The sequence below is a fragment of the Manis javanica genome, chromosome 12 (genome assembly GCF_040802235.1).
Source record: "Manis javanica isolate MJ-LG chromosome 12, MJ_LKY, whole genome shotgun sequence".
Lineage (NCBI taxonomy): Eukaryota > Metazoa > Chordata > Mammalia > Pholidota > Manidae > Manis > Manis javanica.
In genome coordinates this window covers 71,583,013-71,598,434 of record NC_133167.1, presented here as the reverse complement: position 1 = coordinate 71,598,434, position 15,422 = coordinate 71,583,013, and the positions used below count along the sequence as shown (strand labels likewise).

The window sequence follows — 15,422 nt, the reverse complement described above, 5'->3', positions numbered from 1 at the left end:
CAGGACGTTCCCAGCTACCTAAACTCAAGTTGTAGCTTCCCATTTAGTTTAGCGTTAATGTCTACACAATGAACTTTTCCTGGAGTAATAATACTATGATTTCTAGCCTCTTGAGACTCTCACCTAAATGAAGCAGACGTCTCTCAGGGGGCTTCTTTTTAGTCAGCTAATTTAAAAATAAATCTTGGCTCAGGTTTGAGTGTTTACTTCAGCCTTTGGTTTCCTTTCAGTGTTAATAGTACTATCGCTTTCCTGGTATCTAGTTTTCCTTTTGGTTTTAATGTCACGCTTAAGGATAATTGCTGCGGGAGCCATTTTTCTAGTATTGTTTATGTAGTAACGTAAATGCTTCTCAGAACAAGAGCAGAAGTTCTAAAAAACACTTGAGGAAAGTTAAATTCAATTGTGGAAGCAAAGGAGTTATTCAGGTCCGAAATTCATTATTTTAGTCATTTTTAAAAAGATGTATATCTTCCAGATTATTTTGTCTGAAAGAATATTGACTTTGATCCTGGAGAGGCAGTGTATTTATGTTTGTGTTTTATTCATTAATGTTCATTTCAGGACAGCAATCTTGAATCTTTATGTGATCTTCTCTTTAGACCAGCAAAATCTGTTTTCTTTACATTCGATATATAGTGTGTACATTGGAACCCAGTGATTCTGGCCCTTTCTCCCTTTCAGTTTCTCTCTACGGAGGTCAGTTATGAATATTTTGACAGTTGTTACTCTCTCCAATATTTTAATATTTTATTTTGGCGTAGGGGAAGCTATCATATAATTCTTAAAATTTGAATGAAATTGGATTATTTTAAGATTGTTTAAGTAGTTGTCACATTTGATGATTTTCGTTTGCATTTGAAGTGTTTAAAGTAATATTGTACTTCAAACAAGAACTTGGTCTGTGTAAATTGTATTTTTTGTTAAGTTAAAATTTCCTCAGTGGTTTTCTGCCTATTTGTTTTTGTCCAGTCCTACTGTCTGGAATTTTGAAAGATAAAGATTCACTTTTACTTTTATTGCAGGATTCTTTCTGCTAATCCCGATACTTGCTGAAGTGCTGAATAGTTTCTCGGGGAAAAATGTCAACGAAGAGTTTCAGTTCATAGACTCCTGAGCCGATTGCAGGTGCAGAATAGCCAATACCCCTCTGGTTAGTGTAGCCTAAGGACTCTGATAGTACCTCTCATCCTCAGATCCTAATCACCTTTTTTTTCCCTTCTTTTATCCCAGTGGTTTATATACATGATTATTTTGGAATGTTTATAGAGACACGTGAAAATTAAATTCTTACAGGTGCTCAACAGATACTTGCTATTTGATTGCTTTTAAAGGCTAAGATGTGTCAGTTATAGCTTATTTATAATATAGGCCTTGATAGAAAACTGACCTTGTTTTAATTGTTTTTCAGGCATGAAATGTACATTTTTCTGCTGGGCATGAGATGTTCTTGAATTCTTACAACTTTATGAAGAGACCCATGTATGGTGCTATTGCGAAATTCATTAGGAAGTTTGAAGACATTTCAAATAACAGGTTGTTTTGATTTCTGAAGTGAAAGTGGGGAGGCATTCTGTTTTATGGAAGGAGGAAGGACTCGGGTCAGAAAACTTGTATGCTATGGTTAGCTGGTTTCCAGCTTCCGAGAATGTTGTTTTCCATGGTGTAAAACTTACTGAGCATCAGGATAAGGGATAACGACTCTATGGATATACAGAATCCTTCACCATGGTAAAACTCGCTAACCCGCTGTATACTGAGTGGATTTTGGAGGCCATCAAAAAAGTGAAGAAGCAGAAACAACGTCCTTCAGAAGAAAGGATATGCAATGCAGTGTCTTCATCCCATGGCTTGGATCGTAAAACTGTTTTAGAACAATTGGAATTGAGTGTTAAAGATGGAACAATTTTAAAAGTCTCAAATAAAGGACTCAATTCCTATAAAGATCCTGATAATCCTGGACGAATAGCACTTCCTAAACCTCGAAACCATGGAAAATTGGATAATAAACAAAATGCAGATTGGAATAAACTGATCAAGCGAGCAGTTGAAGGCTTGGCTGAGTCCAGTGGCTCAACTTTGAAAAGCATTGAGCGTTTTTTGAAAGGTCAGAAGGATGTGTCTGCATTATTCGGAGGCAGTGCAGCCTCTGGCTTTCACCAGCAGTTACGATTGGCCATTAAACGTGCCGTTGGCCACGGCAGACTCCTTAAAGATGGACCTCTTTATCGGCTCAACACTAAAGCAGCCAATGTGGATGGGAAAGAGAGTTGTGAGTCTCTTTCCTCTTTACCTCCAGTGTCACTTCTTCCACATGAAAAGGATAAGGTGAGAATGATATATGCCTCAGTGTTCATAGAGCTAATACAGATGCTACAGAGTCACATTTCTAGAAAAGTTAGGTAGAAGTTACATCCAAGTTTTGTTTGGGGACTTTTGTGGAATGACACCTCTGGTTTTTCATTGGCAAGTTCTAGGTGTGACAACTCAGTTGATGCTAATTGTTCTGACACTTGAAATATTTTGACACCTAAGAGTCAAAGTGCTGAGTATTGATCTGCCAAAAAGCGTTTATTTAGATTTGAATTGAAAGGTAGCATACAACTTTAAAACTTATATAAAATTACTTAACATACCTATTGCTCAAGTTGATCAGCAGCCAAATGCTGGAGATTTTTTTCCATTTTGTTGCAGATTATCATTAGGAATGGGACTGCTTCTCTGGACCCATAGTAGTAGCTATGCAAATTTAGCAATTCTTAATTTCTGCTGCTTGTATTCTGATTTTCTGTCATGTATTATTCTTTGTATATGATCAGTTCTTGTTATTTATGACAGGTTTAAGCACATGGGTCAGTAATACAGTATCCTATATTAGTAAAGTTCTGGGGAGTTGGTAATTTTGATACATAGATGGTATACCTTACTGTGCTGTGTGTTTTTATGCCATTATTTTGTGCAGTACTGAAAGTATGTTGTTACAATAATTTTGGCCCTTAAATAAATATTCAGGGATGAGAAGGATTTTGTTAGTAGTTTTTTTACATCGACCTAGTGTCTAAGCTGTACATTTGTTTCAAGTGCCCTGAATTGTTCTGTGGAGAGTGGTAGTACTTTTTAAGTAATTGTGTGCTTTAGTATACGATAGTAAAGTAATCTTCGTTTGGCTCAAGATCATGGAGGCTACTCATAGGATGAGAAGATTGTGAAGTTAACACAATGTATTTAAAAATATTTGAGATTTTTATCTAGATTTATTGCAATTAATAACACACCTGTAGATTTTTGTTTAAATAGCAGTTGAAAATTAACAGTATTTTTTCTTTGATGAAGTTTTTAGAGATCTCTTTTAGGGTTCAGTTTTCCCAGTGAACTTTGGAATCGAAACATCTTACTGTTTTACCCTTAAAATGATTCTGATAGTCATAAATTGATAGAGAATCCCATTCTTAAAATGGTTCTTTATCATTTGAGCACTTATTAAGAGTTGTGTATTAAGAATTCAAGGTGGACAAATAACTAAAATACTTTTATTCTGTAGTTCAACTGTAAGAACTGTTTCTTGATCACATGTGGCTGGAGGTAAATGAGATATAAGGATTGACTGATTCCTGCCACCGTTACCAAATGATCTACAGGTTAATTGTGTGGAAACAGAACATAATTTATAGTTTAGAATGAATTCAGTGTAATATTTGTAAATGAGTATTATAAATTCTTGTTAGGACACCTGGGTGCTTGCTTTTATTATAATTTCTGTTGAATTAGATAATTTTTGGAAACATTAGCCATACATAAAATGTCAGTTGTACATATTTTTAAAAAGTAATCAATTTAGTACAATGTAGGACAAATCTGAGTCCCATCACCCTAGGATTATACTTTTGAAAGGGACCTTGAGAACCATGTAATCCAACAGTCCTTATTTTGCAGCCGCCCTGAGACCTTTGCTTTAAAAAAAAGTGTAATCCAGTAGAGATCTGCTGGTTTGCTTTGGTTAGAAATACTTCTTTAGTCTCTAATATATGGTAGTGTTAACCAAAGTTCTAAACTTGGAGTATACATTTGGGAAAATTGAGTTTCGTTGAGTAGACTTCTGTGTATGTGTATTGGTCTGATAGGAAAATTGATTTCATGATATCTACAAAATTAGAGTTGATGAGATCTGGTGTATATTTTTAAATGGAGTCTTATTTTCAACAATGAATTTCCTAAGTGACTTTCTCCAAAGCTAAGAAAAGCTCACGTTCAAGATCATGCATGATACAGTGAACTTCAGGATTAGAAATTATTCCTACTCTGAACAGATGATATGTATGCTTCTTTTATTGTATTTTCACCACTTTCCTTCCTTTTTTTAAACCTATCCAGTTACTTCTACAAAGGAATTGTTGTGAAACTAGATATTCTCAAAAAAATTATCCAGAGTGTATTTGACAGTGATGGAGAAAGGCAAGTATAGACCAGAAGTAGTTTCACTTTTAGGCATTAATTAATTCAACAAATAGTTATTAAGCACCTACTGTGGGCTAGGCACTCTGCTTAGAACTGAAATGGTGTTCTCTTCTCTGGAATGCAAATATATCTATTTGCCTGGTCAGCTGTGGGATGAGAGATGAAATTCAAGGACTATATGGAGCGCCTGAGCAAGTCCTCTTGACTTTCTTCTATATCAGTTCTAACTTTTTATTTATTTATTTTTTGTGATATTAATATTTGGAAGGAACCGTAGAACTGTATGTTAGGTTTTCAGCAACTGAGTGGTTTTTGCTCAGGTCAGTGAGATCAACTGTAGAAATATTTTTAAGATTATTTGTGAAGACACTTGAACTTAAGTGTGTTTTCACACTGATAGTAAGAAGAATCTGTGGGATACTGTGATTTAAAAGTTTTATATTATAAGGGACATTTCTGAGTTAGCTTTAGGCTGTGGTAGTTGATAGTTTGTTTGACCTAATGATGTGTTCCTAACGTGCCAGGCATTACTTTAAAGCTATACATGTATTAACTCATATAATCCTCATACAACTCCATGATACAGGTACTGTTAATTTATAGATGAAACTGAGGCATAAAAGAGGTTCAGTAACTTATCCAAGTCACAGAGATATTGGTGACAGAGGCAGGATTTGAACTTGGAGAGTCTGGCTCTAGGCTCTTGGTAACAGCTGTCCGTACCTGTTTGCCTCTTGGGAGTTATGTCTTCTGGTGCCTGTCACTGCACTCAGGCACACAGTTATGAACATCTTGGTGTTAACTTCATAGCACATTCTCTAATTATGAAGGGACACATTCTACTCCCACCCCTTTACTGTTTGTGTCCCTCTTTTCTCTATCATAAAATGAATTCTGAAACTGAGTTTGAACTAATGGTAAGAATTTTTCAGAAATAAAGACTACGAATAATTGTTTTGTATACCTGAGGTCCATAAAAAGCTTAGTTTTGTCTACATGATGCTTTTTTCTTAAAAATAATTTCTGTGCTTACTGATTTTCATTTCAGTTGTCACTAAAGTTTTCTGACTTGGAGTTTGGGTATTGGTTGCATGGCTGTAACAGAATGCTTTCATTTGGGACAAAATGTTGCTTTCCTTTGAATTGTGGGATGTAGGTAAGGGAGATAGTATGTAATTGGCTTAATAATAACAAACTTCCTCCTTGCAAAATTTCTTTTTGAAATTTAGATAATACTGTAAGATAATTTCATTTACCTCATTTATTCATTTCAGCAGACACTTAGATGCCTACCATGAACAGTGCTTTTAGGATTTCCGTCCTTCTGGGGATTAAGACAGATAGCATAGAAATGTGGACAGAGTTTTTTTTTGAACCTTTATTAGTTTATGAAATGTAACTTTTAGGTCTTTACATTCACTAATTTTTTCATGACAATTAGGCATTGTGAATCTCAGAAATAATTGATGTTTTCTTGCGTGAGGCTGATTATTTGAGATTGTGATGGTTCCTTTAAAAAATTACCTTCAGACACTGAATCTTAGAAGGATCTATTTCAGGAATAATTTTCACTTTGATTTCAAACTTCTGGGTTCATTTTACACAAAGAATAATTTACTTGAATACATATAGGTTATGTTCCATATTACTAGTCCAGAAAACTATACTTTTTATGGCAATCAGCCAAATCATTAAGGTGTTGTTATTCTGTAGAGTAGTATTGAGGAATAAAATTATAGTTTATTACAGCATTGCAGTTGGAAAAAAAAGAGAAAGTATTGTCAGCGAATGCTTTTGTTCAGGTTGTTATCCAGCTAGGTAACCTGGAGCAGAAAGACCAACTAAGTCTATAGCCTACTAATAAAAGTTATAGCTCAGTATAGTAAATGCTTAGTAGAGTCCAAACTATTTTGTGTTAACAGAATTTGGTATTTTAAATTCATAGAATAAGCAGGGCTTTGACAAGAACTTACTAGATTTTTGATGTAGAGGTGCAGATTAGAATGGTAATATGTTTTCAAGTTACTGAGAGTTAAGAGTGTTAAAGTTTTGATTTAGCTATTTGGAAATAGCCTTTGTGGTAAAATTGTTTCACATTTAATACGTTAGAGTTAGTGGTATTATAAAATTGTTTATAAATGTAAGCTTGGTAATTTCAATTTCAGATATCCTGTTGCTAAGATACTTTATAGTAATTGTTTATGCTATTAAATTCAGGTTGTGTTGACTGCTGGACAGAATGATTGTTTACTTAAAAACAACCAAAAAATCTTTTGAAAGCCAAAGACAACTACGTAAAAGTCGAGGAAATTAGTTAGTAGTAAGTGGAACAAGTTCTCAATTTAATGGTGTGTATTAAGATTCCCTATGAGAGCATGCAAGCTAGTGTACTTTATAATTACAGGCATACCTTAGATATATGGTGGGTTTAGATCCAGACTACTGCAGTAAAGTGAGTCAAATGAATTCTTCAGTTTCCCGGTGCGTTTAAGTTATGTTTACATTATACTATAGTTAATTAAGTGTGCAATAGTAATATGTCCAAAAAAAAAAAGCATACCTACCTTAATTAAAAAATACTTTAATGCTAGAAAGTTCTAGTCATCATCTGAGCTTCCAGTGGGTGGTAATCAGTGATCACAGATCACCATTTCAAATATAATAATAATAAAGTTTGAAATATTTTGAGCATTACCAAAATGTGGTGTAGACAGGAAGTGAGCAAATGCTTTTGGAAAAATGGTGCAAATAGACTTGCTCAACATAGTTTTACCACCTGTAATTTGTAAGAAACACAATATCTGTGAAGCACAATACAGTGAAGAACAATAAAACAAGATATGCCTGTATTGCAAGATTTAATTCTTATGTTGTAGAGGAGGGAATGGAGGATGATGCCAAGTCTATCAGTTTTTTATTAAAGAAGGATTATTTTAGAGAAAATTATCCTAACCATATGTAGTTAGTTGGCTATATTTTTCAAGTAATGGCAAGGACACAGCAAAATGGATAATGTAGATTTTGTAATGTTTTTGAGTTTGTGACTGACTGATCTCAATAATTATATTTTTTATACATTTCTTACACCATTGTTTATACCATGTTTTGGTGACTCCAAATGTGGGCTCTGAGAAGTTAGCTAGAAATAAAAATTTGTTAATAACCAGTCATTTGGATGGATTAAGTATAGGTTAGAATTGACTTTGTCTCAGCAGACTTGTTCTTATAAAACAAAACAAAACAAATTTAAAAATAATTCAGGCAGAGATGTATTTGTATTGCAATATTTGTTTAAATACAATCAACTGTACAGATTTTTTTTGTCTTTGAGTTAGCTTGTGAGCTCTGTGTGTGTAGTTTTCAGTCCATGACATACTCTGAAAGGAAACGAGCTACTGAAGCACACTTTAGTTTAACCATTGTTAACCAAAACTTCTTTACCCAGCCAGTGCACACAGCTGACATTTTTCTCAGACTTAAAATTACTAGCACTTCACTCTTTCTTGAGTTAACTTCTAATAAAGGGAAGAAATTAATGAAGACATCAGATACTACAAATTGCTTTGGGAATAGAGATTACAGAGGATCTAGCCATCTTGACCTCTTTCTTTGCTGTATGTCATCAGTAGGCCAAGGGAATGTAAGCAGTTGCTTATAGAAACCTTTTAATAGCTAACATTTGTTAAGGGCTAACAGTGTGTTCGGCCCTATTCTGACTGCTCTAACATATACTTATTGAAGTCTCAAAAGAACTTTACATGGTTCCAAGTTTTATAAGCATAATATATAATAGCTATTTAATGTTTAATAATACAAGTGTTCATTATGGCTTCTCCTAAAGCACCAAATGGAAAATGGATGTATGTAAAATAAGTTATCTTTCTTGTCCTTGCAGCCTCCTTTTTATTTGTCCAGTACTTTGTTACATTACATATTTACATTACACTTAGTGAAAGCAAATAGATAACAAGAACTCTTTGATGAATCTGGAAAAAAGAATTATATCATTCCAGGCTTCTTGAGCTGGTAAGAATCTTCTTGACAGATATTTTTTCTCCTTCTATTAGAGTAGTGGAGAAATTGTATTTTCTGCACTGCCTTGGTTCTTAGCTATATGAGAGGGTAGAGTCTGGGTGCCAAGTTTGCTGGTTAAAGTAGAATTAGAAAAAAATTTTTTTCTGATGAACTGGAAATGTTTTTTAAAATTACAATAATAAATAATTTTCATGCTATGATTTAAGATTTTTTTAAAGAAACATAAATGTTATATATAGGAATTATTAAGAGCCTCAGTTGATAACATTGTTTATTAGTTGGCTACTCGGGGTGGAGTCAATTCACAAAGGATTTGCAGATGAATTAGACCAGTAGCGCCTTCACCCTTCTGCTTTGCCCAGCTGGAGCAGGATTAGGACTCTTCAGCTGCAGCTGGTTCCCAGGAAAACCTAGGCTGTTTCTTCTTTTTTTTCCCTTTGATAGGAAAGACATAGTTCCCAACAGATGGCTTTCATCAACACTGTGCTTAACTCTGTAAATTCAAGTCCAAAGAATTACTTACAACTTCATTAGGAAACAGGTGAAGAAACAGTTTGTTGTATGGCACTATTTGGTTAAAGATTGAAATTAAGCATAGAGATTATAGTAGCATAGCATTTATATTTGCAGAATACCATTCTGAGTCAAATTATTTTAACTACCACCAATTAAAAAAAATAAAACCTGCTAAGAAAAAATAAGTCCTGCTGTTCTGTTGATTAAAGTTTATTTAATAATTGGATTATATTATGCTTACAAAGTATATTTAAGTTCTTAGAAAAGGATTAAATTTGCATTTGTAAAATTTTGAGCCAGTAGCAATCTTGGGTAACAATGATTCTAATCTTATTTCACAAATAGAGAAACTGAGGGCCAGAGATTAAAGTGTCCTGTTCAGTGCCATGCAGCAAGTTAATCACATCTGGGAGAAGTGGTCAGGCCCTTCTCCGTTCTATGCTTTTTCTTCATTAGGCTGTAGTACTGCTTTTTAGTATTAGAGAACAAAGAGTATAAAATAATGTAGCTAGAACTCTCTTTCTTAGTGGAAATCATAGAATAAATCCTGGTCTAGAGAATTTTGGTGGTTTTTACAAGCCGCAAGTATGTAAATCAGCTTGTTTCAGTGTTTGAAGACAGTTTTGTTTGAAAACGACTCATTTCTTATGGCCCAAATTAGAAAAGTTGTCTTATGTTTTTAGCTAAATATTAACATGCTGAGCTACCTTAATGCTGGAAGGAAAAATACTCCTTGAGTTTTGGAGAAAAAAATGTGCATTTGCAGTTCAATCTGATTTTCAGAAAGCCTGCCTCAGATGACCTTTGAGTGATGTGGATAATTGGTTAGGGTTTAAAAATTTTAAGACCGAGATAGAAAGGTACAAGCCTTTCTACTAAGTAATTCTTATTAAAGGCATTAAATATCGGTGGAGTAGATTAGGAGTGTACAATCTATCACTCACTGTTATATTCTGGGTGAATTGCAATACCAGTAAACAAACTACAGGGAAGACAGCAGACAACAGATTATGTTTGTCTTTTTTAGTCTGTATGACCAAAGTTAATCTCTGTATTACTTTTATTTTGTTGTAAAACTTAGAGAATACATTAGAATAGTGGCAAATAAAGGTTAAGATTGGAGACAGTTATCTGCAAACAATTGGGCGGTTTTAAGATTATTGGTAAAACTTGTTAAGGATAAAATGACTGATACAGAAAGAAAATCTGGCAGCTAAAAAACTTTCTTTCTGTGTGTGGAAGAAGACAGCTGATTCCTTTGTCATTTACCTTTTGGGTAGAAGAGGTGGATTCCATGTGTGTGTGGGATGTTACCATGCTTATACCACAGGTTGCTTTTCTCCAGGGAATTGTGAGCTGTAGCTAATCCAGAGAGCTGCTGTTAGTGTTGGTTTTCAGTTCTGCTCAATAAAGCACAGGTTTTTCTTTTTCTTAGTCATTGACTATAGGGAAGCATTTAATTTGTGAGTTTTTGAGAACCTGTAACAGAACTCTTGGACACATTGCATTTTTGTGTTTGTTGAGTGTGATGTTGTGCTTTAGAGGTCTCCCAGTTTTTCTATTCAGGGTATTTTTAACTGTATCTGTCTTAGCGATTAGATCCTCATTCACCATGTTCCTGCGTATTTCATTTATCTAATTCTGTAACATAAATCTAAAGCCTTGTTCTTTGTAAAGTAGTGGTTCTTGACACTAAACCCACCTTAGAGTCACCTGAGGAGCCTTAAGAAATAACAGACCAGTTAAATCAGACTGTAGCAGTGGCCCAGATTTCAGGATTTTCAAAATTAGTCTCCGTGCCCAACTGTCTTGCTAATGGGTTTCAGCCCTGGGCAAGTTCGCTGTGGATTCAGTATGACCAAAGGAATTGACAGCAAAACGTTCTTGGGGTTGAAAGGGTTTATTACCCGGCTTGTACTCCTGGTGGTAGGTTGAGCACTAGAGTCTCTGCTTTCACCCAGAGCACTGGGCCAAGCTCTCTATATAGCGCAATAATAGCTTATTGCTTAAAGGTGTGGAAGCAGCAGCCCAGCAACAAGCCAGTTACATCATCGGGTGGTTTAAGTTCAGTGAGGATCCTGGCCATACGAACCCCAACTTCCCGACACTCCAACCCTCCAGGATTCTCGCCTTACAATCTACACGCTTTCGATCTTCTGCATTGGTTCCTGTGCGAGAAAGCTGGAGCACTGTAACCAGATTCCACAATAGCAACAGAGGATAACAACAACTTAGAGATAATAAAAACTAAGATACAGCAAGATTTTGACACAAAAATTATAATAATCCTCAAGCCAGAGGAAGTTCCCAATCCACAAAGACTTTAGGGGTGATAAGACACATGTTTTAATGCCACCAACATAGGCAAATCTTGTCCATCAGGTAGGATGCATGCAAGAGAGTGGTCCTGTGATGGGACTGTAGCAGGAAGGGGGTCCCTTCCAGGTCTAGTATACTGTACTTTTACTTCTTTCCCCATGGGGGTTACTGAAGGGTCTATATATAGTGCTACTGGAGGTGCATGCACTGGCTATAATGATAAAACAAAACTCTCTGGTAAGATGCTCCTACCTTCTGGCCATTCAGGATATACTACTGTGACCTTTGGCGGCCACTCTGCTGTTATTCCAGGAATACAGAGGAGGCCAGCTTCCAGGCCTTGTCCCCAAAGTGCCAGGAGAGCCAGCCATCGTTGGTTCATGTGTTGAAAGGTCCAAGGCCACATCCACTCAATGGAGTCTCCAGGGTTCAGTGCAGTTGGTGCTCGCAGCAAGATGTTATTCTGGTGGCCAAACCTCGGCTTCAGTGATTCTTCCTTAGTTTGTACTTGCAGTTGTATGGGGGACGCAGCCATATGTGTTAACATGTCCAAGGGGCCCAAAGCTCCCTTTCAGGGTGTCATTCAAACGCCATAGTACAGTCCATAGCGGACTGACCATCCTCACAGACTATTGGTATCTGACTTTAGTCCGGATTTTAACAAGCCATTGTGCCTGCTGTGGTAGGACTGTAGGGCCCATGAAACTTCTACTTGATTCCCAGCTGTCGTACCCATTCTTGCAGTGTATGTCCAGTAAAAATGGTGCCCTGATCACTCTCAATTGCCTGTGGTCGACCATAGGCAGCAAAGAGACGCTCCAGGCCTCTTTTGGTCACCTTCTGGTCTGCACAATGGGTAGGAAAGCAACCAGAAGTCCAGTAGCGTGTTCACACAAGTCATCGCATACTGATATCCTTCTGACACAGGTAGAGGCCCAATATAGTCTATCTGCCACCTGACAAGGGGTATAGACCCCTTAGCTATTGTTCTACATTGCTGTGGAACTCGGTGTAAGTCTTCTGGAGCACATGACACACTCCTGCTGGGCTCTACTAACTTCTTTGAAGGTCAAAGGCAAGCCCACCAATGGGCTACAGCCCACATTGTCTTTTGTCCTGCATGCAACAAACGCTGATGTAGCCATTGGGCTACATCAGAGGCAGGCTGTCCTTCTAACCAACGTATCTGGGCCAATTTATCTGCCTTATGATTTCCTGGGGATGCCAGTGGTAAATGACCTGTCACATGGTGTACTGTAATTATTTTGGTCTGACCACAGGCCCATAAGTCTTGCCATAATTCTTGTCCCCAAAGGTGTTGGTGACCAACCAGCCAGTTGGTGTGGTACCAGGTTGGTAGCCACAGGGTCAAGCCCCGACAGACAGCCCAGCTGTCAGTGCAGACAACTCTAGGGGAGGGCTCCTGGCTGATCACAAGCCACACAGCCCGCAATTCTGCCCATTGGCTGCTCTTTCCCTCACCATCTTCCATCCATATTGTCTCAGTCTTAGGATGGAAAGCTATAGCCCTTCATTTTGGGGGCTGCCCACGGCTGGAGCCATCTGTATACCATGCATTTTCGGGTATAGGGGCTCTTCCCTCCCTATAGGGACTCTTTGCTACTAATGGTTCAAAAGCAAGTTCTTCCTGCTTTTCACTAGTATATGTCACTGGCCCCCATAAGCATTGCAGTTCTTCACTCAAGGGCCTACTAGAGAGGGCACTACGCTGCTGCAGGTAAGCAGCCCACTTGGCTAGTGTGGGTGTTTGTGCCACACCACTCCTTGACTTTTGGGTCCAGTCTCATACCCACCCCAAGATGTTATAGGCGGTTATTACTTTACTGGGGCCATTCCAGTGATGGGTTCTGTAGCCAGCAAGGCATGATACACAGCAGCCAGTTGTTTTTCTATCAAAGTGTATCGTACCTCTGCCCCCTTCCAGAGTTGTGACCAGAATCCAGTGGGTTGGCGAGTTGTTCAAGCCACTGCCAGAGACCCCAGCCGTAACTATCTTCAATCACATGAACATCCAGCTCACAAGGCCTTGATGGGTCTACCACACTCAAGGCCTGCATGGCCTTGACTGCCCATTTTGCTATAGTAAAGGCAGATGCACATGTCTAATCCCAGTCCCACCTGACGCCCTTTCATACCAGCTGGTATAAGGGGCTTCAGAATTTGTGCCAAGTGTGGGATAAACACTCCCCAGTAGCCTGAAAGATCCAGAAACTCCTGTAGCAATGTTACAGTTGTGGGGGTAGGAAAGGCCTGGACTTTGTCTGTAACTGCTTCTGGTATAACTTTGGTCTTACCCGACCAGATGAACCCCAAGAATTTGACAGACAAACCAGGTCCCTGAACCTTGGTGCTGTTCACAGTCCATCCTTTCTCCTGTAGGTGTTGCAGCCATCTAGGTGCTGCACCTTCTAGATCTGAAAGAGAATCGGACGTGAGCATGACATCATCAATATAATGGTACAGCCGCACTGTTGGCAGTTTCTTGCAGGTAGCCAAGTCCTGGGCTATGTGGGGCTGTGGGAGGATGGTGAAAGTCCATGCCGTCCTTCCCACGTGAAGGCAAACTGTTCCTGACTCTCCTGCTCAATGTCAATGGAAAAGAAGGCATTAGCAAGATCTACCACATAATGGTATGTTCCTAGGTCATGGCTTGAGGGTATCCATCAGGCCTGCAATAGAGGGGCAGCAGCATGCATAGGGGGGTATGACTTTATTCAGTTCTCTGTAATCCACAGTCATACACCAGGAACCATCTGGCTTTTTTACTGGCCACACTGGGGAATTGAAAGGACTATGAGTGAGCTTTATAATACCCACCGTTTCCAGCTTCTGGAGTTTCTCCAATCTCTTTATGCCCTCCAGAAAGTTTGTATTGTTTGGTATTAGTTACCCGGCAAGGCACAGGCAAAGCTATGGGCGGGTGCCTAGCATGTCCCCTCAGAACTGCCTTCACCACATGTACTCTCAGTCTGAACTCACCTGCAGTGGTCTGCAGCCATAGACTCTACAGGATATCAATCCCCAAAATATACTCAGGGATAGGAGATATATACACAGTATACTCTTTTGGGGGTAGACGCCCTATTTCCAAAGGGATTTGGGCTTTTTTCACCCTGATAGCCTTCCCCCCGTATCCATCTATGATCGTGGGGGTCCCGGGGAACTGCTCAGGGTTACCATGAATCAGTGAACATTCAGCCCCAGTGTCCACCAGAGCCAGGACACGTTGTATGTTCACTGGGGACCGATGGATAGCTATTTCAACATGTGGCCTTCGGGCCCCCCCTGGTCCCTCAGGGCAGATACCTTGACCTTTCCCTCAGTCAAACTGTGTTCCTCAGTCTCCTTCCTGTGTGGGCTCAAGTGAGGTTGGCTCGTTCTCCAGCAGGAAGTGTTGCAAACACACAGGCTGGACTTGTGGCTCTGTCTCTGACCTCTGCCTCTTTGGCTTTAATGGCTGGAGCTGCTGCTCTGGTTTCAGCTGTTGCCATAGCTCTAGTAAAATTCTATGTGATTTTCCATCTAAATTCCTTCCATCTGCTCCTGCCCGTATTAAATCAGCCCACATCTGGGTTCTCGTAACCTTCATAGGGCCCTGTAAATTCTTACGAGTAACAGGTCTTATTTCTTTCCGATTCTCTTTGCTTCTGCCTCTCCTAAGTCTGCTACTGTATGTGTCACCTCGCTTATGGGCTGCCCTAAGTGAGGGGAAAGAATGGCCACTAGAGACCCAAAGAGGGATGTAGGAGCCGTTTGAAGTACAATATTTCTCATCCCAGTAGTGAAAATCTCTTCATCTAGGTTATAATTCTCTGGACTATAGATGGCACTTCTTATGCCGAGCTCTCGTAACACCTGTTGGAGCTCAGCATACATCTGCCATCTAACAGGAGAGGATTGCAGATCACCCGGATTGGGCCACACAGCACGAAGTGCAGCCATAAGCCAATTGAGGAGGGAGTGACTCCCTGGGGTCTGATATGCATTTTGCAATCCCTGCCTCAAGGTGGGCTGCACACTGTCAGGGAAGACAGCTTTCCCATCTCTGATCTTCACAGAACAATTCCATCCACCCC

The 15,422-nt window shown here is 38.7% G+C and overlaps 1 protein-coding gene across 1 annotated transcript in view; it reads left to right on the top strand.

Annotated features, from left to right (window-relative positions):
* The window catches only part of KAT6A (lysine acetyltransferase 6A), a 160,889-nt gene that overhangs the window by 1,180 nt on the left and 144,287 nt on the right, over positions 1 to 15,422 (top strand). Inside the window, exon 2 of the mRNA XM_037005290.2 lies at positions 1,412 to 2,328. Within this exon, the coding sequence (XP_036861185.2) occupies positions 1,729 to 2,328 (600 nt within the window). The 5' untranslated portion in view covers positions 1,412 to 1,728. The remainder of the gene's footprint in view (positions 1 to 1,411; positions 2,329 to 15,422) is intronic.